Consider the following 22,247-nt stretch of genomic DNA (forward strand, 5'->3'; position numbering starts at 1 on the left):
GCTAAACTGACCTAAGAGAATTTTCACTAGAGACAGGCCAGTGCAATGAGATATCACCTCTGAGATGACCTACCAGATACTGAGAGTGTGGGTTCTGTTCAACTGACTTAGCAGGGTTCTTGCTAAAACAGGATTATTTAAAGAAGTGCACAGATGGGCTCGGGAGGTTTAGTTTCCTGAATAAACTTTGGTCAAGCAAAGAATCCTTATCAGCATTTACAGAATTATGATGATAAAATGGCAGCAATGAAGCTTAGCCACACAGTATATGTGAAACATATAGTACTGCTTAAGATCTGGGCTATGTAGCTTTGGTTGAAATACCCAAAGTATAGCGAAAGAAGCTAATACACATTAGCATAAACCCATGTGGTTTTGCCTATTTGAATAAACTATAAGGTAAACTTTTTTCTGTTAACATCTTCAGGAAATAGGGAACAACAGTTAGTGATTACTGTATTATTGGGTATGTGTAAACTGTTTAGCTGACTAGACTGAATGTACCCTGGAGTATATGTATCTGAATAAATCATGTTTATCTATTTTCATCTGCTTTATTCAAATAGGTTATCACCAGAAAGACTTCAGTTACTCAGAGGCTAGTTATAGTTCATTGTGGTTTTACTATGAAATCTTATAAACCGAAAGAAACTCCCAATTACCTACCTAAGCGGTGGAATCCAAAAGTGAATCTTTTGGTTGGTGATTTTGAAGAGAGCCACAAAGCAAGCAAGGTCAGTATGATAGCACTTAGGTCAGTTAACATATGAAGCGCATCTGTCATGATTGCTAGGCTGTTTGCAATGTATCCACCTTGGGGTAAAGGTGAGAGGGAAGAAGGAATAAGTTAAAATAATGAATAATTAGAATAATGTTTAAAATAATAAACATAAGCAAACCAAAAATATGTAACATCCTACAAAACATCAGCTTTTAACCAAATCTTTATCCTATTACAATTAAATCAAGATATCCTGAAATTTTATACCGAACATTAAATATGTGTATTTTTGTGGTGAAGATGTCCATTTCTATAAACAGATTCTCTGAAGAGTCGATGACCTTAAAAAAATTAATAACCGGGGCACCTGGGTGGCTCAGCTGATTAACTGTCTGCCTTCAGCTCAGGACATGATCTCAGGGTCCTGGGATCGAGCCCCATGTCAGGTTCCCTGCTCAGCGAGTAATCTGCTTCTCCCTCTCCCTCTGCTGCGTCCCCTGCTTGAGCTCATGGTCTCTCTCTCTCAAATAAATAAATAAAATCTTGAAAAAAAGTTAAGAACCATTAAACTGGGCTCTAACACAGAAATTTTGTTTTAGCACTGCAGCTTTTACTCAACCTACTAATCCTACTATTAGTGAAATTAATGGCCATAATATCTAAATATTACAAGAAAGCTGAAGGTAGATACTTGTTTGTGAAGGTTTGACCACAAAATTAAACTTAAGAAATTTTTTAAATGTACATGGCAGGGTGGTTGGGTTATGGACATTGGGGAGGGTATGTACTGTGGCGAGTGCTATGAAGTGTGTAAACCTGGTGATTCACAGACCTGTACCCCTGGGGCTAATACATTATATGTTAATAAAAAATTAAAAAATTATTTTAAAAAAGTACATGAGTTCAAAATGAAGGATAAAGATTAACGGATTCCCTTGGATACAGACAGCAGTGTCTCAGAGAGATTAAAGGTGGTATTTAGAATAAAATTTTTAATGTTGATTTTCCAGGCATTATATGTATATATAATATATAAAATTCTTTTTGTGTATGTGTGTGTATATATGTGTGTGTGTGTGTATATATATGTCATTTTACTATTGGTTAACCAACGTCCTAGCACCATTCACTGAATAAGCTTTTTATAACAAAACTTTATGTGTATCAGAATCGCCTGGTTAAACACACCAAATTGCTTGCCCCACTCCAAGAATTTTTTTTTTTTTTAAGATTTTATTTATTTGACAGAGAGAGCGATCACAAATAGGCAGAGAGGCAGGCAGAGAGAAGGGGGAAGCAGGCTCCCTGCTATGCAGAGAGCTTGATGCGGCGCTTGATCCAAGGACCCTGAGATCATGACCTGAACTGAAGGCAGAGGCTTAACCCACTGAGCCACCCTAGGTCCCCCACTCCCAGAATTTCTAATTCCAGAGGGCTGGATGAGGCCTGAGAATTTCCTTTTTTTTTTTTTTTAAAGGAGAATTTCCATTTTTAACATGTTCCCAAGGTGATGTGGATGCTTCTGGTCTTGGTAATTTTGAGCATCACTGTTACAATTAACTTCCTGACTAGGGTATTATGACACATAAGTGTGCTGAGTTGTTGTTCCCCTCTTTAATGGCATGATATGCAGAGGCAAGAGCAGCAGGAGACCGAGTTAGTGATCTTATAATCACATCCATTTACTCCAGTGTGCTCTATACAAATACCACTTTTTTTTTTTAATGTATTCCCTTGACTTTAAAGAGCTGGAAATCACTGAGAAAAATGTAAGTTGGTGACTAATAACATGGGGTTTTGGACTCTCTGAGACTCTCTTAGAAAGTTACTTAATACTTTTGTGCCTCAGTTTCCTTATCTATAAAATAAAGATAACACCTTATAGCTGTACTGTCCAGTAAGTTTCTGAGATGATGGAAATATTTTATCTGTGCTGTCCAGAAGAACCACTAGTCACAGTAGCTTTTCAGCATTTGAAATATGGGTAAGGCAACTGAGGGATTTATTCAATTTTAGTTAACCTAAATTTAAAGAGCCATGTGTTGATAATCAGCAAAAAATAGCAGAATAAGGACCTCTGAAAATCATCTCCTCTATGGAAGTAATGAGAACCTAGGGAAAATGGTCCATATCAACTTTTTTAGAACTCTGGAAATTAACCAGAGGCTGTTATAGGTAGTATTCACTCAAGGAAAACAACTGAATCTTCATCAGAACAGTGAACCTTCTGTAGCCTTGGACCCATCTCCCTCTCTCCTGCTCTGTGGTTGATCTGAAAACCAACAAGCAGCAACCATAGTGAAAACTAGCCTGGCAGGTTAAAATGTGGTTAGAGCTCCTTACAAGCCCCATTCCCAAAGAACTATCATTATTTGATCTGCCTGGTACTTCCCTGGAAAATCATACAAGTAAGGCTGTTTTGACTTGACTTGGGGATCTGCCTTAGGCAAACCCTAAGAAATGTTTGTCAAAAAACAATCAGAGGGAATTGTTTAACACTGCAGCTGCCTGAAGCAATAGATAACAATGTGCTCCCTGTATTCTGAAATTTCACAAGGATGTACCTCAGTATGGCTTTATTTTCGCCCACTTTGCTGGGTTTTTGTTTACTCTTCTTACCTGGAAAGGTAAACCCTTCAGTTCTGGGGAAATTTCTTAAAAACTATATTGTTGACAATTTCTTTTCTTCTGTTTTCTCAATTTCCCAAATTCCTATTACCTGGAGTTTAGATTGATATGCTAATTTTCTTGTGTTTTTTCTCCTATTATCCATTTCTATTGTTTTGCTCTACTCTGAGAGATTACCTTAGTTCATCTTATAACTTTTTTATGGAGTTCAAATTGTTTTTTGTTTTTATTGTTCAAAAGCTCTTTATTTTGAATTTTTTTAAAAACAGCCTATTCTTGTAGATACATATCTCTTATTTCTGTGGATACTAACTATATAATTATTGTATCTGTTTAACTTGTTTCCTTATTTTAGTTTTCATCTTCACCCACGTTTCTAGGGGTACCAGGTGCAAACAATTCGGGGCCTACTTAGGATTCTGAAGTGCAGCAGTTCTCAATATGGTCCCTGGTATCAGCATCCCTTGTGAACTTAGAAATCCAAATCCTTGGGCCCTATCCCAGACTTAATTTGAAGCTCTCACCCAACAATGTGTGTTTTAATAAATTCTCTAGGTGTTTCTGATGAATTAGTGTAAACTGGGTTGATTCTTGGCATTCCCCAACTACTTGCTTGCCAGGGGGCTTTCTTGGGTCTATTAAGTCAGTTATTTCTTTTATCTATCTCCTTTCTAGTTTGCTAAATTTATGTTATTATTTCCTCTCCAGTTTTCCCCATCTATGCAGACATACATACACATACACAGACAGAGATGTGGATGGATATATGGCTATAAAAATATATACCTTTAGAAATCCCTTTATTGTAGTTTGAGAGGCTTCAGGAAAAAGTACATTTAGATATAGGAGTTCATTTGCCATCTTTATCAGGAAGTCTGTTTGCATTCATTCTTCAAGCTTTTTCACTCCCAATAAAAATGCAATTGTTAATCAATAACTATTACTAAATCCAAAGGATAGTCTAGTTCTCATCTCATTAGACCTCTCAGCAGCTTTACCTTATTTATTTTCACTTGGAAATACTTTAATTTCTTAGATTCTGGAATACCTGTTTGTTTTTTTGCCTGACTTCTAAAGTTGGAGTTCCTCAAAAAAGACTCTTTAGATGTTTTTTTCCATTCCGATAGCACTACACACTGTATCTCTTAATTTGACCTTTCTTTTGAACTATAAACTCATATCTAAAGCTCACGAGACATGTTTACTGGCTACTTTATGTACATGCGATAATGAACATGTCGAAACCAACCCTTGAGCCCGTGCCTAAATCCTGCTTTGTATTTTCTCCCTGCCTAACAGATGATATGCATTTCCATACACTCAGTTTCTTAGGTGAGAAACTTCAGAATCAACCCCCACATCTAAGCCAATAGTCAATTTTGTTAATGTTACCTCTAGAATATTTCTCAGTCAGTACATTTTTCTCCATCCACATCAGTCCAAGCCATGATTTCTTGTCTAGACCTCTGCAATAGTTTACTTGCTTCCATTCTTGCACCCTCCAACCCATCTCCACAAAAGGCCCAGAATAATCTTTTAAAAAGGTAAATCCCATCATATCGCTCTCCACTTAAAAAGCCTTCATTGGCTATTCATTGTACTTAGACCTAAAACTATACTCATAATATGGTCTATCAGAACTGGCTGATCTGGTGGTCTGGGCTCCTTCCCTCTTACTTATTATTATATTCCGGTGAAACTTGCCTTCTTTTTAGGTCCTTTTAAAGAATTGAAGGTTTTTAGGACCTTTGCACATGCTGTTCTCTTCACTTGGAAAACTCCTCCACTCCTCTACTTGAGTAACTCTTACCTTTTGGTTTAATTGCACCTGGCTCACACATAAACTATGTGCCACTAGTTACTCTATCGTATAGTACCTTGTTCTTTTGTTTCATAACACTTAAGGCCATATGGATTTTAAATTTATTTGTCTATATGTTTAACATCTGTGCCCTCCATTAAACTAAGTGCTTCAGACAGTAGATTCCATAATAGTTTTGTCTGCAATTATATAGCCCAAATACTTAATATAGTGCCTGGCATAGAGCAAGTACACAAAAAATACTTGCTGAATGAAAGGAAGAAAAGAATGGACCTATCTCAAGTCTCACAAAGCCAAGATTCAAAATCAAGTCTTCCCTTTCAGATCTTTAAATTATTTCATTTTAGGGGTGCCTGGGTGACTCAATGGGTTAAGCCGCTGCCTTCGGCTCAGGTCATGATCCCAAGGTGCTGGGATCGAGCCCCGCATCGGGCTCTCTGCTCAGCCGGGAGCCTGCTTCCTTCTCTCTCTCTCTGCCTGCCTCTCTGCTTGTGATCTCTCTCTGTCAAATAAAAAATAAATAAATAAATAAAAATAAATTATTTCATTTTAAAAATTACTCCATACTTCTACATAAGATGCCTTTTTTCTAAGTGCTTTTGATACACTTTAATATATGCTCTACTATATACAATTTAATTCTATGTAACACCTTGAATATTTGTTAATGCTTATCCTATTAGCATTTTGTTTAAAAGATTTTATTTATTTATTTGACAGAGAGAGAGAGAGAGAGAGAGACAGGGAAGGCAGGAACACAAGCAGGGGGAGCAGGAGAGGGAGAAACAGGCCTTCTGCTGAGCAGGGAGCCCAATGGGATGTGTGATATGGGGGCTGGATCCCAGGACTCTGGAATCATGACCTGAGCTGAAAGGAGAGGCTTAAAGACTGAGCCACCCAGGTGCCCCCATTAGCTTTTCTGTATTATTTAACGAAAGATTCTTATCTTTGAAAATAAAATCAATATTTTAAGTAAAATACTTAGTTTGGCTTTCACAAAACAACATTTACCAAATAAGAGATTTCAAAAATGGTATGTCGGGACAATTTTATCTTAATAATTTTTTCTTAGGTAAAATAAAGTAAATTAATTTTAAGGGGGACAATTGTGATTAATATGATTTTTAACTTCAAATACAAAATATTAACTTCAAGAATTACCAAGTCTGGGGCACCTGGGTGAGTCAGCCAGCCACTGTGGGATGGAGATGCCAAGGGTAGGGCTTCTGCTCACCAGGGAGTCTGCTTCTCTTCCTCTCCCTCTGCTCCCTCCTACTTCATGTGTGTGCACGTGCTCTCTTTCTCTCAAATAAATAAATCTTAAAAAAAAAAAATCACTAAGTCTGACTGACTCAATATTCTAGCTATGTGAATTTGAGCAAGTCATTGAATCTTAGTCTCTTATAGAGGCTATGTCTTACCTGGCCACAATTTCACACCTGCCTTTTACTTTCTTTATAGCTTAAGCATTTATAATTCTCTATCACAATAAAAATTAATTCAACAAAAGTTTACTGGAGGTCTATTCTGTTCCTGGGAATGTAGCTTTTATTTTAGTGGAAGAAGACAGATATCAAACAAGTGAATATACAAGATGATTTCAAGATGCTGAGGGATTTTAAAGTTGGGGAGAGAATAGGGGAAATGAGATACTTACTTCAGTCCGTCAGAAAAGGTCTCTCAGAGGTATCTTTTGGGGTAAGATATGAATGTCAAGAAACCAGCCAAGAGAATATTTGGGAAAAGGCACTCCAGGTTAAGCAGTGTTTTTCAAACTGCAGGCCCTGATCTACTTGTGGAACACAAAATCAATTAAGTGGGCTGGGGCCGTACCGAAAAAATACTAGAATGCAACACAAGAAATCGGACTTTTGTTTTAGTTATACATATATTTACACATATATGTATGTGTGTGTACATCCATCCATACATATGTATGTATGCATGCCTACCCGGGTCACAACGTTAAGCGTAGTTTTTACTATAATTAGGTCAAGAAAATTTAAAAGCCACTGAGGTGGAGGAACCAGCCAGTTTGAAGGCCTCATGGACTGGAGAGAGCTTTGTGAGTCATAGGGAGAAAAGCGGCCAGCATGGCGGAAGTGCGCACTGGGGAGGAGATGTATAAAATGAGGTAGGAAATGTATATAATTTTCCTACATATAACCTCTGGCCAATATCTTATTCTGGACTGGCACCTCTGTTTCTAATGGTTCATCATTAAGAAACAACAAGGCAGAATTATCTCCCTGCTTTATTGTCACTTTTGTAAACTGTTATTAAGAGAAGTTAGCAGTTACACTAATGTGACTGTGAAATTAACCTCTAAGAATGTATTTAGAGTGACAATGTATTACTTGAATAATTAAAAAGTGAAAACAAGTTCATGAACCCTGGGGGAGCCCTCTGGTTCCTTTCAGATCCTTACTATAATGAAAAACTTTAAAAGTCAGTTAGTAGTATTTAATTTTGCAAATCTCTTGGATGTAAATGCAAAAAGAAATAGTATGAAGAGACCACTTAAGTCAAATGCAGAGAAAAAAGCAAGCAGCTGGAGACTGTGGATGTGGCTCTTCCACTAACCAGCTAAGTGTCCTCCCAACTTATTTAACTTTCTGGGCCCTCAGATTCCTTCTGTGTGAAAAAGAAGGAAGAGCAGGTGTTCAGTAAGGTCACTTCACACTGTAAAATTTTATGATTCTACGCTTAGATCATTTACTATTTTAAACGATGCAAAAACTAACCTGGTTGTTTTATCAGAACTTTTTAAAGAGGAAGTTACGTGATAAACAGTGAAGCTAACGTCCTTAACTTTACAGTAGGTGTCACAGTGTTTGGAGAACCAGATGAAAAAGTCCAAGTTATCTCTGAAAGTTTCTGTCTTACTTATGTTGACCTGCACTTTGGAACTGTGTGGATTCCTCCTATCACGGGATCAATATCTCGATAAACAACAAACTTCCCGAAAAGAAAGTTTCAACCTCAAATCATGTGTAACTAAAGCTGGACAACAACCCTCGGGACAAGGTAAATGGAAAGTGAGTTGGCAACACAACTCACCTACAAGTTCTCCAATCATGAAAAGCAAGTAAAGAACGGCAGCAATGGTCAATCTGGTTTTCACCTTTCTCTGCTTCAGTAACTCTCGCCGTCTGCTGCAGTTGTCACAGGGGTCCACCTTCAGACTCAGCTGACTGTTGGTCAAAGGTAAGTCCTGGTCCAGTAAGGAATCGTCGTCGGCCTGCAGGGCCGGGTGCGCCCCGTTAACAGGCCTTTCTGGGATTTCAGAACCATCGTCGGCCACCACAACTCGAAGTTTGTTAAACCGAGGAAGCCCCTCGTCCCCCACCTCGTCCGAGAAGTCGAAGGCGCTGGTGTCATTTAGAAACAGCGGCGCGTCGTCCTTCCGTAGCAGAGATTTGAGGCGCTTCCACGCGCTGGATCCGGCCATGGCAGAGGCTGAGCGGCCGCCGCACCGAACGGCTCGGTGCAGGCGGCCGGCCGGCGGCTCCCGCAGCCCCTACTTCACCGGAGCGCCAGTTCCCGATGGCACAGCCGCGCGTCCCTCCCCATGCTGCGGAAAACGAAACACATTATAAATTAAAGGCGCCCCAACACTGCCCCCAAGTTCCGAAGCCCCGGGCGGCGGGGGCACGGGCTGGTCCGGAGGCTCCCGGGCTCCGCGAGGGGGCGGCGCGTCTACCTGGGGCGCTGCCGCGGGGCCGCCGCTCATCTCCCCGCCCCTGGCCGGCTCGGCGGGGCCGACTCGCGCAGCTCGGGTCGGGGCCGCGCAGGGAGCGACGCCGTCCTCGCGCCGGCCACGCCCGCAGCTCCAGGCCGGCTACCCGGGTCTGACAGGTTTGGGGCCGGGCGCCGGGGGCCACCGCCTCTCCCCGCCCTGCGCGAGGCCGCGCGCGTGCGCCGGAGCGGCCGCAGGCGAGGAGCGCGAAGGAGGGGTCGGCAGGAGCACACGCAGGCCCGCTGCGCAGGGCTGCGGCGCCCGCGAGGGGAGGGGCAGGGGCTCGCACGCCGCAGCCCCCGCCCGTGCTTCCCCAGTCCCGGCGGCGGAGCCCCGCGCGCCGGCCTCTGCCGGAGGGGCACTCACAGGGGTACACCCCTGTCTCCCGCGCAGCCTTGCCACCCCAGGCGGAGAAGCAGGAGCGGATGAAGCCGGGCCTGCGGACAAAGTGGGTAGATTCGAACGGTCCCGCCCGCCCGGGGCTGGGCGTTGCTGCCGGAGCTCGCTCGCTCCACCCGAGGAGGGCCTCTGGAATCTTGGGTCAGGACCTCGGTTGCGGGTCCGCAGCAGAAAACGATTTTAGCGCTTTCTTGCCAAGCGAGAAACCAACCGGCTTTCTCTCCTCGAGTTGCTGCTTCTCTGGCAAGTTGGCAAAATTTGCTGCACCGTCAGGTCAACTTCGGGAGGGCAAGGCCCTCTCAAGGTCGTCAGCAATTCTAACTCCTTTGTATTTACGATTGCTTTTCATCAGATAATGTCTTGTCCTGTATGGTGGTCGCTGCCATGTTCCTTTTCCCTCCATTTATAACATGGACTAAACCCAAGCACAAAATCTAAAAGGGGTTTCCGTTTTGGCCTTTGGTCCTATTAATAACTACAAATTTAGAACTGAGTTCTGAGTAGTAGTTGCTGATTTAGATCTAAGCTGTAATGGAATGACAATAAGCCTCCCCACTCCTCTTCTCCCTTGATGTCTTAAGAGATTCTTTTTTTTTTTTTAATTTTTTATTTTTTTTTTATCTTAAGAGATTCTTAATCCAGATTCCTTGGATAGGTTTTAGGGGCTTCTGGAGGCCTTAAACTCATGTGCAAAATATCGTAGCTTATATGTATTTTCTTGAATTAAGTCCCTTAGCTTTTATCATATTCTCAAAAAGGTTTAAGACTCAAATTTTAAGATTTAAAACCGCAACATTGTCAGGGGAACGCATAGAGCAAGTCCCTAGCTAACACTTGGAGTTGAATTGTAGTGAAACTCCTAGTTACCCTGTGTTAATGGATGTTGTATTTTGACAGTAGTCTACATGGATTACCAAGTTTCAGGTTACAAAATACACAATAAAAAGTCACATGGAGCATCCTTTTCCTCTGAAGATTCAGACGGTACTGTCGAGTCTTGCATCCCACGGGTGCCAGAGCATCAAATGTTTTTGGACTCCCCAAGTAATCCATCAGTCTTGAATTCAACCCATATTCCTACAGAGCTGCAGCCATGGGAGTCAGATCAGGAAACCTGGATCAGAGATGCCATGGTTCCCATGACCAAGGAGGGCAGCCTTACCTAGGATATTCAGTAACCAGAGAGCTCAGGTCATTATCAGCTGAAGGGACAGTGCTTACTAAGCCTTGCTTTCCTAACCCCAACTATCTTAATCCATCCAACTCAGGAGTAAATTTTTTTTATTTTTCATTTCAGTTTGTTTCATTGGCTGAAATTCTGCTAATGAGAAAGACACTTAAATAAAGCAAATATGTCAGGAATGTGATTGCTCTTTCTTTGGTGTAAATTGTTCAAATAAAATTCCATTCAAGGAAAGGGGATAGACGTTTTCAAGAAAAGTTGAGGCAGAACATGGTTTGTTTTGGATACTTACAGCAAGCCTTGTTGGGAAGGGCTGCAGTTCTGCCTCCCAATTTATTTTTACTATTTTATATCACTGGATATCTAAACAGAGTGATAGGAGATAAAAAACTGGATAGTGATTTTAATGTATGTCCACAAATTCTGATACTCATCTGATCCAGAAATAAAGCTTAATCTCCCTCCCACTGAATGTGAGCTTCTCTTAATGAATACCATGTGGCCTAGAATGAATAGAATATGACAATAGTGACAATGTGTGACTTAAAAGACTAGGTCATAAAAGGCACTGCAGCTACCTGCTTGTTCTCTCTCGGATCAGCTGTGCTGAGGAAGTCAGGGTTACCATGTCACAGGGAACTCAGCAGCCCCAAAGAAAAGCCCAGGTGATGAGAAATGGAGAGCTCCTGCCAAGAGCCATGTGAATGAGCCACATTGGAAGTAGATCTTCCAGTTAAACCTTCAGATTGTAGCCCAGGAGATGTTGACTGAAACCCCAGAGAGATCCTGAACAGAACCAGCCAACTAAGCTGCTCCCAGATGACCCACAGAGACTGTGAGATATTGTTTATTGTTTTAATGCAGTAAGTTTAGGGATAATTTGTTACAGAGCAATAGATAATCTCAACTTGCCTCTGTACCAGGAAATAGACTTTTTATTTTATCACATGGGCCCTTGTTCCTAGGTTTGGCCTTGAGCTAGTGGCATGATTTCTAGCATTGAACTTTAAAATGGGCTGAATAGACTTCTGTGAGTAGTCTTGGCATGTAACCACCATTTGCAACCTTATTTCTATGTATTCAGAATTTATGACAATAGACAAATGAACTTTTGAAATATAATCATTTATAATCTGGTCCTGCCTACAATTCAGCTATTGCTCAACATGCCATTCTTTTATGAGACTTCATAGTTCTTTCCAGTACGGAGAACTTTTCTGCCTGAGCAAATAGATAAAGTTGCTAACCATTTGTCCCGTCTCTTAACCAGGCAACTCATAATACACAAATTGTTTAGGTAATAGTAGATGTCTGACGTTTAAAAGACACTTACCTCTGGCAGTCAAACTAGAGTAGCCCCAATATCCCATGTCAAAACCTGTTTTCTGGCCCAGACCTTTTTCAGAACAAATGACAATGCTGAAAATAATACCATATCTAACATTTACTTGAGGCTTTTTTATGTGCCAAGCACCTCTGCAAGAGACGTGATTTATATCGGCTCATTTAATCCTTAGACCATCACTATGAGGAAGTTAATGATTCAAAGCATGGGTCTTGAAGTCTGACTGCATGTGTGTGCGTGCTGGTTTCACCATTTAGTCCTATAATCTCTGGCAAACCATTTAAGCAATTTGTGCTTCAATTTTCTTACCTATAAAAGGCGCTTGATGAGAGTACCCACTTCCCAGGGCTATCGGAAGGATTCAGTGAGATCATGCACATAAAGTATGTAAAACAGCATATACAGAAATGCCTGGGTGGCTCAGTCAGTTAAGCGTTTGCTTTCAGCTCAGGTCATGATCCCAGGGCCCTGGGATGGAGTCCTACATCAGGCTCCCTGCTCAGCAGGGAACCTGCTTCTCCCTCTCCCTCTGCCTGCTGCTCTCCCTGCTTGTGCTCTCTCTCTCTCCCTCTCTGACAAATAAATAAATAAATAAAATATTTTTTTAAAAAACAACATAGCATATATGGTTCCTGGCACATAGTAAGTGATCCATCAATGCCAACTATTAATATTTTTAAAGTAGAGGGACACCTGGGTGGCTCAGTTGAGTAAGTATCTGCCTTTGGCTCAAGTCACGATCCCAGAGAACCTGCTTCTCCCCCTCCTCCCCACTCATGCTGGCAACCATTAGCCTACATTATCCTCTCAGTCTGTTTCCACACACAAATGGAATGATCAACAGAAATGTACTTGGACTCCTTGAAGTACACTAGAAGAAATTCCCATTCCATACACCAAAGATTTGCCATCACCTCCAGACTTCAGCATCACCCTGTGAAATCCTTGGAAAGGAAGGGGGTAGGAGTGGAAAAGTTTTCAAAAATGGAAATATGAGGGACGCCTGGGTGGCTCAGTGGGTTAAGCCGCTGCCTTCGGCTCAGGTCATGATCCCAGGGTCATGGGATCGAGTCCCGCATCAGGCTCCTTGCTCGGCAGGGAACCTGCTTCTCTCTCTGCCTCTGCCTGCCTCTCTGCCTGCTTGTGTGTACTTGCTTGCGCTCTCTCTCTCTGTGGCAAATAAATAAAAATCTTTAACAAAAAAAAAATGGAAATATGAGAGGGTGGTGCCTGGGTGGCTCAGTCAGTTAAGGATCTGCCTTCTGCTCAGGTCATGATCCCAGAGTTCCAGGATCAAGCTCTGTTTTGGGGGGGGTGCGGGTGGTCTCTGCTCAGCGGGGAGCCTGCCCCTCTCTGCCCCTCCTTCCTACTCTGCTCTCGCTCTCTCTCCTTCTCAAATTAAATCTTAAAAAAAATTTTTTTAATGAAAATATGGGAAAAGTTGCCACTTAACTGACAGGCTCAAATGTTGCATATTCTTCTTCCTGAGAACTCCTTTCGCCATTGGAATAGGTGATTGTAGGAGATTATCAAAGGATGTTTTTGGAATGTGACCCCTCATCTTTTTCAGGAGGGGATGAAAGCTGTCAGCTTCATATGGACAAGGGTTGGTGATGTGACACACAACTACAGGGAGTCTAATAATCTCTTCTTTTTGTGGATTGCTCTGGTAACAGAGAAGCTGGAGATTCTGTTTAACCTCTCTTCCAAGGGGAGGGGAAGAACACAGAGTAGTAAGAGAATTGCCCAAGGAGAGGGACGTTTCCTTCTTGGACAAAGAGGACATAAAGGAGAGAGCCACGTCAATATATCCCGCCAGGCAAAGCAACATGTGAGCCAAAACCTACACTAAACAAGTTCATTGTTTTCACACCTTTGTTTTTATCTTCCCTTAGTTTTGGAAGTAAATGCACCTGTGAATTTCTCTGACCATGTCTGGCTAAAACTAAAGGTAATAGATGCTGGAACAGGTTAAAGACATAAGCACACCAGCCCTGGAGCCTGGAGGTGGCAGCGAAGCTCCAGGAGCTGATGGTGTGAGCATGGAAGGCTGACTTTGGATGTGCTTCAGGAATCCTTCCTCAGACAAGAGAAGCTTGTTCGGCATCTCTAATTTTGCCATCCTTTCACTATGATCCCTCGCAGCATCCTGTTTCAAGACTCACTTTCTGTCTGCAAAGTGGAAAATAGTACTTGTCCTACCTATTTCCTAGAACTCTGTAAGAATCCAGTGAGATTTCGCATGTGAAAACATTCCCTTACCTTACCTACTTTACAGCTCTTAAAGGCCATGCCATCTGAACCAAAATGCAAAACATGGGTACAGACAAATGCTGATTGTTCAGAAGCCTCCACTGGTATCTGTCGCTTCCTAGGAGAGTGAAACTCCAGAAACTCCTTGGTTTGTGAAAGGCATATTATGACTTTGTTAGATCTCTGGATCACAACCACACACATTACTGTTACTATTACTTCATTTGTATCCTAGGTTGTTTTTGTGTCCAGGGCACCTAACATTGTGCTCAGAGCAGAAGCCTTGTAAATTGGGGCGCCTGGGTGGCTCAGTGGGTTAAGCCGCTGCCTTCGGCTCAGGTCATGGTCTCAGGGTCCTGGGATCGAGTCCCGCATCGGGCTCTCTGCTCAGCGGGGAGCCTGCTTCCTCCTCTCTCTCTGCCTGCCTCTCCATCTACTTGTGATTTCTCTCTGTCAAATAAATAAATAAAATCTTTAAAAAAAAAAAAAAAAAAAGAAGCCTTGTAAATTCATGTGGATTGATATGCAAAAATGCCTTAATCATAGAGAGTTCATTCATAACTTTAAATTCCACTCAAACATTCTTATTTCTTGAAGCTGGTCTATAGTTTCTAAGAAATTCTTAGTGGTGAGCTTAGTCTGTCTCATACTGATCGGGAGATGATTAATACACTAATACTCAGTTTATATTTATACAAGACTTATTTCAAAGAACACTATAACGTTTATGAATTAAAACTAAGAGAAGCAACTGCAGACAAGTGACTCTTCTGTGGTCTCTAACAACTGGTGGCTTTAAACAATGAAGGCCATTGTGTAAGAGCTCCCTCCTAGGGTTATTGTGAGGATTACTTAGATTAAAATCTGCAAAGTGTTTTGAGTTTTTCCCAGAACTCCTTTATAAATAAAGATGTTATTAATTTTTTTTAAGTATCCTTATATGGGTCCTCCCAGAATCAAATGTAGCAAATTCACCTGCTATTTAACTCCCTGTATTCCCTGAAGCAAAAAAAAAAAACCATGACTAAGCCAACCTAGATGATCCTCTAATGGTTTTAAACTGACCGTGGGAGCACACATGGATGAGCAGATTTTAGTACCCTAATCACAAAGATCTTGGTGTATGATTTACATGACACAATAATGCCTCCTAATCACGATGCCCCATGGTAATTAGATATAAATTACTATAATTATTACAGCTCTTTAATACTGACCCACAAAGTTTTACCCTCCTTTTTGTTATTTATATTTTACTAACTCACATTCTGCTCACTTACAGATGGGGTTTAAGGCAGCCTTCCCTTTAGTAGGTCTTCCTCACCTCCAAACTATGGAAATGATGAGGGATTTTCCTACTAGGTACATTCTAATCTTCCTTGTATGTAGGGAAACACACAGACACCGATGAAAGACAGGAGTCTTAACGACCAACTCTCCAGCAGCTGATGATGTCGTATTGGAATGTAGGTAAGGTCCAGAGCCAGTCGACTGCCAAGAAGGAATTTTTTTTTCCAAGAAATTATTCTTGAGACATCTTTGGTGCAAAAGAAGTGATTTTATTGGGGTGCCTGGTGCCTCGGTTGGTTAAGCGTCAGCCTTTGGCTGGGGTCATGATCTCAGGGTCCGGGGATCAAGGCCCCCCTCCCCCCCAATCTGGCCGCCTGCTCAGATTTTGCAGGCTTAGAGCCTATTTCTCCCTCTCCCTCTGCAGGGGGTCCCTCTCCCTCTGCAGCTCCCCTGCTTGTGCTCTCTCTCACATACAGTCTTTCTCTCAAATAAATAAAATAAAATAAAAAATTTTTAAAGTGATTTTTTTAAAAAAAGATTTTATCGGAGAGACAGATCCAGAGAGCATGCGCGGGAGGGGATGAGGGGCAGAGGGAGAAGCTGACTCCCCACTGAGCAGGGATCCGGATGCAGAACTCAATCCTCTGGGATCATTACCTGAGCCAAAGGCCATCCCTTAGCCAACCAAGCCACCCACGGATCCTAGAAGTGATTTTATTAAAGCACAGGGACAGAAACCTTGGCAGAAAGAGGGAAGGGCTGCTACCGCTGCTGCCTAGTACCCTGGGATTGTGATTATATACTTTGGGATTGGGAGAGGTAAAAGTGAGGAGGCATCCAAAAGGACTTTCATATGCTAAATAAAACTGAAGGGATACCTTGCTATTGTCACATTAAGGTTGTTTTCCCAACTAGAGAGGCCTTAACAGTTGGGAGGCTCCTGGAGGAACCGTGTACTCTCCCTTCATCAAGTATTTGTTCTGAGGTTCTGAGGACATTTAATTGTACCTACATTTCCTTCTGCCTTTGTTTCCCTCATCTCCGAGGTTCCCTGGGAACCCCTTCTGCTGTGTCTCCAGATCTATGATCTTAATCCTGTTCCCACTGACCACCCAGCCCCTACTCTTCCCTTCCCTGACCCAGAAGGAGCTCTCTGAATATTGATTGGTGGGTGTGGGGCCACCTAATTGGGTGGAAGCTGGAGGTGGGGGCTGTGAAAGAATTCACCCATGGCAGAACAGAGGAGATAGAAGTTCATTGAATACAAATGGGCAGGACAGCAAAGGAAAGACTGTCTGCCCAGGGGGCTGTGGTATGGGGCTGTAGTTAAGGGGGGGGAAGGTGAGGAGGTGTGGGAACAGATAGAATTCTCTTTAAGTCAGCTAGGGTTTATGGCAGTTTGGAGGTGGGTCCCCTGATGGGCCTATTTGCATTCAGCTTTGTGGTCCCTGTGGGCCCTTTTACCTGACCTAGGTTTCCATTGCTCAAGCCTGTTGCCTAAAAGTGGACTTCACAGTGGGCTTATGGTAGCAGAAACAGTGGAGCCGGCCCAGGTGGAGTCTGGGGAAGAGCAGGACAAGAAGCCTATTGTAAATGAGAAACCCAGCTGGCAGGTGACCAACTGTCCCAGTTTACTTGGGATGGAAGGGATTCCCAAGACCTAGAACTTTTGGTGTACTGGGATGAGTTTACCTTGTGGCAAGAATAGATTCTGTAACCGTGATATTGCTGGGCAGGGAGAGTATCTTCCCTGGGAAGGATACCTTGTTCCTTTTGGGCTCAGTGGTACACTGGGCTGGTTGTTCTCCAGAATTCTCTGAGTGTGATTCCTGTCACAGTGAAATGGAAGAGGTCAGAGGTGTTCAAGAGAGAGACCAGCCACAGCCAGGCAGAGGCCCCAAGACACCAGAACCTGTTAGAGCCCCGGAGGCCCCAAATCAGTTCATAGCTTCGCAGGTATGGAAATGATGCCTGAGGATGAGGCTGGGGAAATCAGTGCATACCCAACTGCCCGGGGAGACTGACAAAATTACTGTGAGGTAATTAAATTAAATCTCCTGGGGCTACAACTCTCTTATTGCCCTGGATGTCCTCTTCACAAAACCAATGAATATGAGAAACCAAGTTACCTTACAGCTAGAACAAAGGTGACTGCGGATCTTAATGACATTATTTATAGGCCTCAGGACCTCTCCTGGCCTTTTGTACTCCTGGTTCCCTGCTGGGATGTTCTTCCTTCTTGGTATCTGGCTACATGCTATCTAGCTTTCAAACCCCATAGATTCTGCCCAGTTTCCCTCTTCCTTTCCCTCCTCCCCCCTTCCCTTCTTTCTTTGTTTCCTATCTGCCTTCCACAAATATTGTTTATCATATGCTAGTCACTAAAGTAGCACCGGAACTATAGAATTAAATAGACAAAGTCTAGATGATAACCCATCCTAGATTAGTCCTGTATACACAGCACAAATTCTAATTCTTTATTATTGATTTTCCCCAGATTACATATAGACTGTTGATATCTGGTGTGGTTTGGGGATAGAGGTAAGATTTGGTGGGGTGGGGTCCGAAGCCAATGGCGGCGGAGAAAGAACTCTTGAGATGTCTTTGGTGCAAAAGGTGGTTTTATTAAAGCACGGGGACAGGACCCAGGGGCAGAAAAAGCTGCTGCTTGGGGTTGTGAGGGGTGGCTGATTATGTACTTGGGAGTTGGAGGAGGTAAGGAAAAAGCAAATGTCCAACAGGACTTTCAAATGCTAAAGACGACCCACAGGCTACTGGAGGCCTTGTTCTTGACAAGTTAAGGTGGTTTTCTCTCTAGCAAGGCATTAACATGAAGATAGCTGGGAGCTTTCTTGGAGGAACACTGCACGGCCTGCTCCTAGGATCTGTCAGGGCCACAGTTCATAAGGACATTTAATTGTGTCTACATTTCCTTCTGATGCCTCAGTTATTCATAGAGATGCTTTGTTCTTGTAAATTGCTAAGACTTTTTTGTAAGCGGAGGAAGACTCAACTCTTGTAGGATTGTGATCTCTATAAATTAACTATTTGTTTTCCCTTTCCTTAGCTTTAGGGAAGCCAGGTGTATCTGAGGAATGTCACATCTATGGGGGTGGGAACAGAGTTGTGGGGTGTCAGCTTCTGCTTTGTCCTTGGCTTGCCTGTATTCCCTCATCAATATCTATATGTAATTTCTAAGTGAAAGTGAAAAATAAAAAGCTTTCTTCTTAGTTGAATTTCAGTTTAGTCTTTCTGAAATCATTCCCCAGGCCCCCATCTGGTGAAGTCTTCAGATAACCAACTCTAGCCATTGTGTTTGATTTTTATCATCTAGGGCAGGAAGTTCACTTAATATTACTGTTGCTGCCTTTAGTTCTTCCAGTTGTGCTGACTTCTGAGTTGTGACCTCATAGCTCAGAGCCTTGTCTTCATTTTATAAATAGTTAGGATATTTTTATCCCAAAGTGCATTACTTTGCACTCGTTCCCACTAAAGCTCATTTGTCAGTTGTCTGACCACATGGTCAGATTTATAGGCTCTTCTGACTAGCCCAGGGATTGGCAAACTTCTTCTATAAAGGACCAGATAATAAATAATTTCAGCTTTGCAGCATACCTTGGTGCTGGTCGCATTTGTTCAACTCTGCTCTTGTGAAAGCAGCACAAATGATAACAAATGAATGAGTATGACTTTAATTATGGGCGCTGAAATGTGAATTTCATATGCTTTTCACGTGTCACAAAATATTGGTTGTCTTTTCCTTTAAAAAATAAAATCATTTAAAAATATAGAAACCATTCTTAGCTCTAGGTCTGCCCAGAAATAGGCACAGGCTGGATTTGGCTTGTGGGCTGTAGTTTGCTGACCCTGATCTAACCCATCACTAGATAGAAGTGTTGTTAGAGATTTTACTGCTTGCTGCCTCCTCCTGATCACATATACATATCTTAGAGAGCCCCTTGCTAGCAAAGATGCTTGAGGAGTCAGTCTCTTTACTTGGGTCCATCAATCTCTGCTTCCCAATGTACTATTAAAGCAGCAACGTTTGGACATTCCAACTGTCTTCATACAGGTGGAATGTAGCTGGGGTCCCAGAACCCATTAGAGATGTCTGTTTGGGTTGCTCAAGCGTGTTTAAATACCTTGGACTTTACAGAATGGAAATCGGATCGCATGCCCACACTTCCCCACACCCTCAGTTCAGACCGTCTGAGCTGTAGCCACACTGAAGTTGCATTGTTTGGGGGCTTAGACCATAGTTATGATAGGCAATAGTCTTAAATGGAATGCTTTTCTTCACCACTCGTTTACCTCATTAGTTCTAGATGAAGTCTAGAACCACTTTTCCCCATGGCACCCCTCCCATCCCAAGTCTAGACACATCTATGATGTGTCTTCATGTCTCACTTTGTAATTTTATCTTCATTAGTGGCACTATTTGACTAATGGCTGCTTCCAACTCTCTTATTAGACTCTGCTCCGTGAGACTTGGGTGGGGGGGGGGTCTTATCTCCTGCACCTGACTCTGTGCCTGGCACATAGTAGGTGCTTAGTAAGCATCTGTTAAACAGAGGAACCAGAGCCACAGCAGACCTTAGCTTATTAGGCAGGCACTGTTCTTGATAACAGGCCCCTTCCCTTACTAGCAGAGAGAACTTGAATTATAAGATCTCCTTGAGCTTCAATTTCCTTCTCTGTAAAATGGAGACAACAGTTACCATCAGTGGGTTGTGGTGATATAAATGAGATAATGTGACTGGCACCTGGCTTGCTTTGGTTACTATTAGATTAATGGGCCCCTGCCCCACTTCCTCTCATGGATGTCAACCCCACAGTTGTCTGATGCCTCTACGTCAGATCCCCTCAGTGCACAGGACTCCGCCTTCCTGAGGAAGACTGCACTGTTTCCTTTGAGAAAGCCAGAATTAGAAATGTAACTACTATGCCCGCCATACATCAGAGGCCTTTCCAGCATCTGTCACTTGGGCCCTGTAGTTCCCTCCCCTGGCTGGAATCAGGAGGTACCACCCATTGTTTTTGTTTCTGAGCTTAGTTCCTCATTGCCTCATGAAACATTCCAGTTTTCCGGGACTTTTATCTCAGGCTTTCCTTTGGAAATCTGTCCAAGGTTTTCTTTTCTCTCTCTTTTTTTTAAAGATTTTATTTATTTGACAGACAGAGATCACAAGCAGGCAGAGAGAGGAGAAAGCAGGCTCCCTGCTAAGCAGAGAACCCCATGCGAGGCTCGATTCCAGGACCCTGGGATCATGACCTGAGCCAAAGGCAGAGGCTTTAACCCACTGAGCTACCCAGGTGCCCCTGTCCAAGGTTTTCTTAAGGTGTTCAGGTATATAATATCAAGCAGTTCTCTTTTACCTATATGTGATTTACTTCCTCAAAAATTAAGTAAATTAATTTAGGAAGTTTTCCCTTTAAAGATACTGAAAGGGTCCGTAGACGAAAGGATGAGACTGATACAAAGTGAAGGTCAAGCAAAGCTTTATTTTGCGCCAAGCATCGAGAATCAAGCTGACCAGCCAGGGCCGTCTCTTGTGAGACCCTCCCAGTCTCACAGACTAACTTTTATAGAGTAAAGGCCATGTGGTTGAGCCTGGCCACACACAGGTGGCCAAATGAATTACATTCTACCCCATGGTAGTCATCTAATTCAGCCTATGACCTTGGCTAGAATTGGCGCCTTTGTCTGGTGCCCAAAAGGCGGGGCTCACACTCCTTGGTGGGTAATACGTGCGCTTTCCCTTGATTGGACGTTTCCACCTGGCCTGGTTCATCCTTGGCGGGTAGGAAGGTAATACATGCACTTTTACTGATTGGACGTTTCCACCTGACCAGACTCGTCCCTGTATGTGGGCTCCGTTATCAGGCGCTGGTCAGTCCTATTTCACCAGTTCTGTTTCTAAGCGCTTTTCTCTTGGGGGAAGGGGCAGGTCCAATCTAAGTTTACTGCATAAACGACAAAATGGCTCGCTCTGGCTAAGTAGGCCCTTACAGATACCATTTTGTCTGGTGCGCCTGGGGGGCTCAGTCGGTTGTCTGCCTTCTGCTCAGGTCATGATCCCAGGGTCTTGGGATGGAGCCCTGTGTTGTGCTCACTGTTCAGCAGGGAGTCTGCTTCTCCCTCTGCTCCTCCTCCCACTCATTCTCTCTCTCAAATTAAAAAAAAAAAGAGAGATACCATTTTGTCATCCTTCTCTTAAGTTAATTTTAAGTATTTAGCTTGCCTATTTCACAAGTAAACCATAACTTCCTGGGTTCTCTCCAGAAATTTCTTAATGATAATACATATTTTCATATAATAAAAATTATAATATTTTGAGCCCAGTATGTGTCAAGCACTGTGCTAAGACCCTTAGTTAAATATGTTCTTTAATTTAACCTTATAACAACCTTGTATAGTAGATATGATTATCCCCATTTTATACATGGGATAGATGAAATTATTTAAATACTTTGTTCAAGGTCACACAACTAGAAGATGGTGGAGTCAAGACTTACATTCAGGTTTGTCACAGCCCAGTGCCCATCATCTTTCCATTCTGACATTTTCTTCCCTTCTTATGCTTAGTGGTTGTTGGTGGTACTGGGGGCGGGGGGGGGCATGTGTATCACATTCCCACTTTTCTAACCTCCTGGGGAGCAGCCGGCTATCATGACTGGTACCATTTTGGCAAATGATCCCTCAATGTCATAGTAAAGTTCTATCAGAACTCATGTAGGTTTTAAAGTTGTACCCTTTCACTTAAAACCATCTGTCTGTCTGTCCGTCCATCCATCCATCCATCCATCCAACCATCCATCCATCTATCCAACCAATTTTTCTTAACAGATTATCTTGGTCTGTTTGGG

At 42.6% G+C, this 22,247-nt stretch overlaps 1 protein-coding gene across 5 annotated transcripts in view; it reads right to left on the minus strand.

The window, feature by feature from the left end:
* SLC30A4 (solute carrier family 30 member 4) overlaps positions 1-9,166 on the minus strand; it is a 30,950-nt gene extending 21,784 nt beyond the window's left edge. For 2 of the 5 annotated variants that reach the window (XM_045067966.1, XM_045067967.1), the window contains exons 1-3: positions 8,875-9,164; positions 8,232-8,745; positions 667-813 (exon numbers count right to left, since the gene is read on the minus strand). In XM_045067966.1, the coding sequence (XP_044923901.1) occupies positions 667-813; positions 8,232-8,622 (538 nt within the window). In that variant the 5' untranslated portion in view covers positions 8,623-8,745; positions 8,875-9,164. The other 3 variants (XM_045067964.1, XM_045067965.1, XM_004751313.2) reach the window with 3 other exon arrangements.
* Between the last annotated feature and the right edge of the window lie 13,081 nt (positions 9,167-22,247).

This window comes from Mustela putorius, unplaced genomic scaffold (genome assembly GCF_011764305.1).
Source record: "Mustela putorius furo isolate JIRA1106 unplaced genomic scaffold, ASM1176430v1.1 tig00003898_pilon_pilon_pilon, whole genome shotgun sequence".
NCBI lineage: Eukaryota > Metazoa > Chordata > Mammalia > Carnivora > Mustelidae > Mustela > Mustela putorius.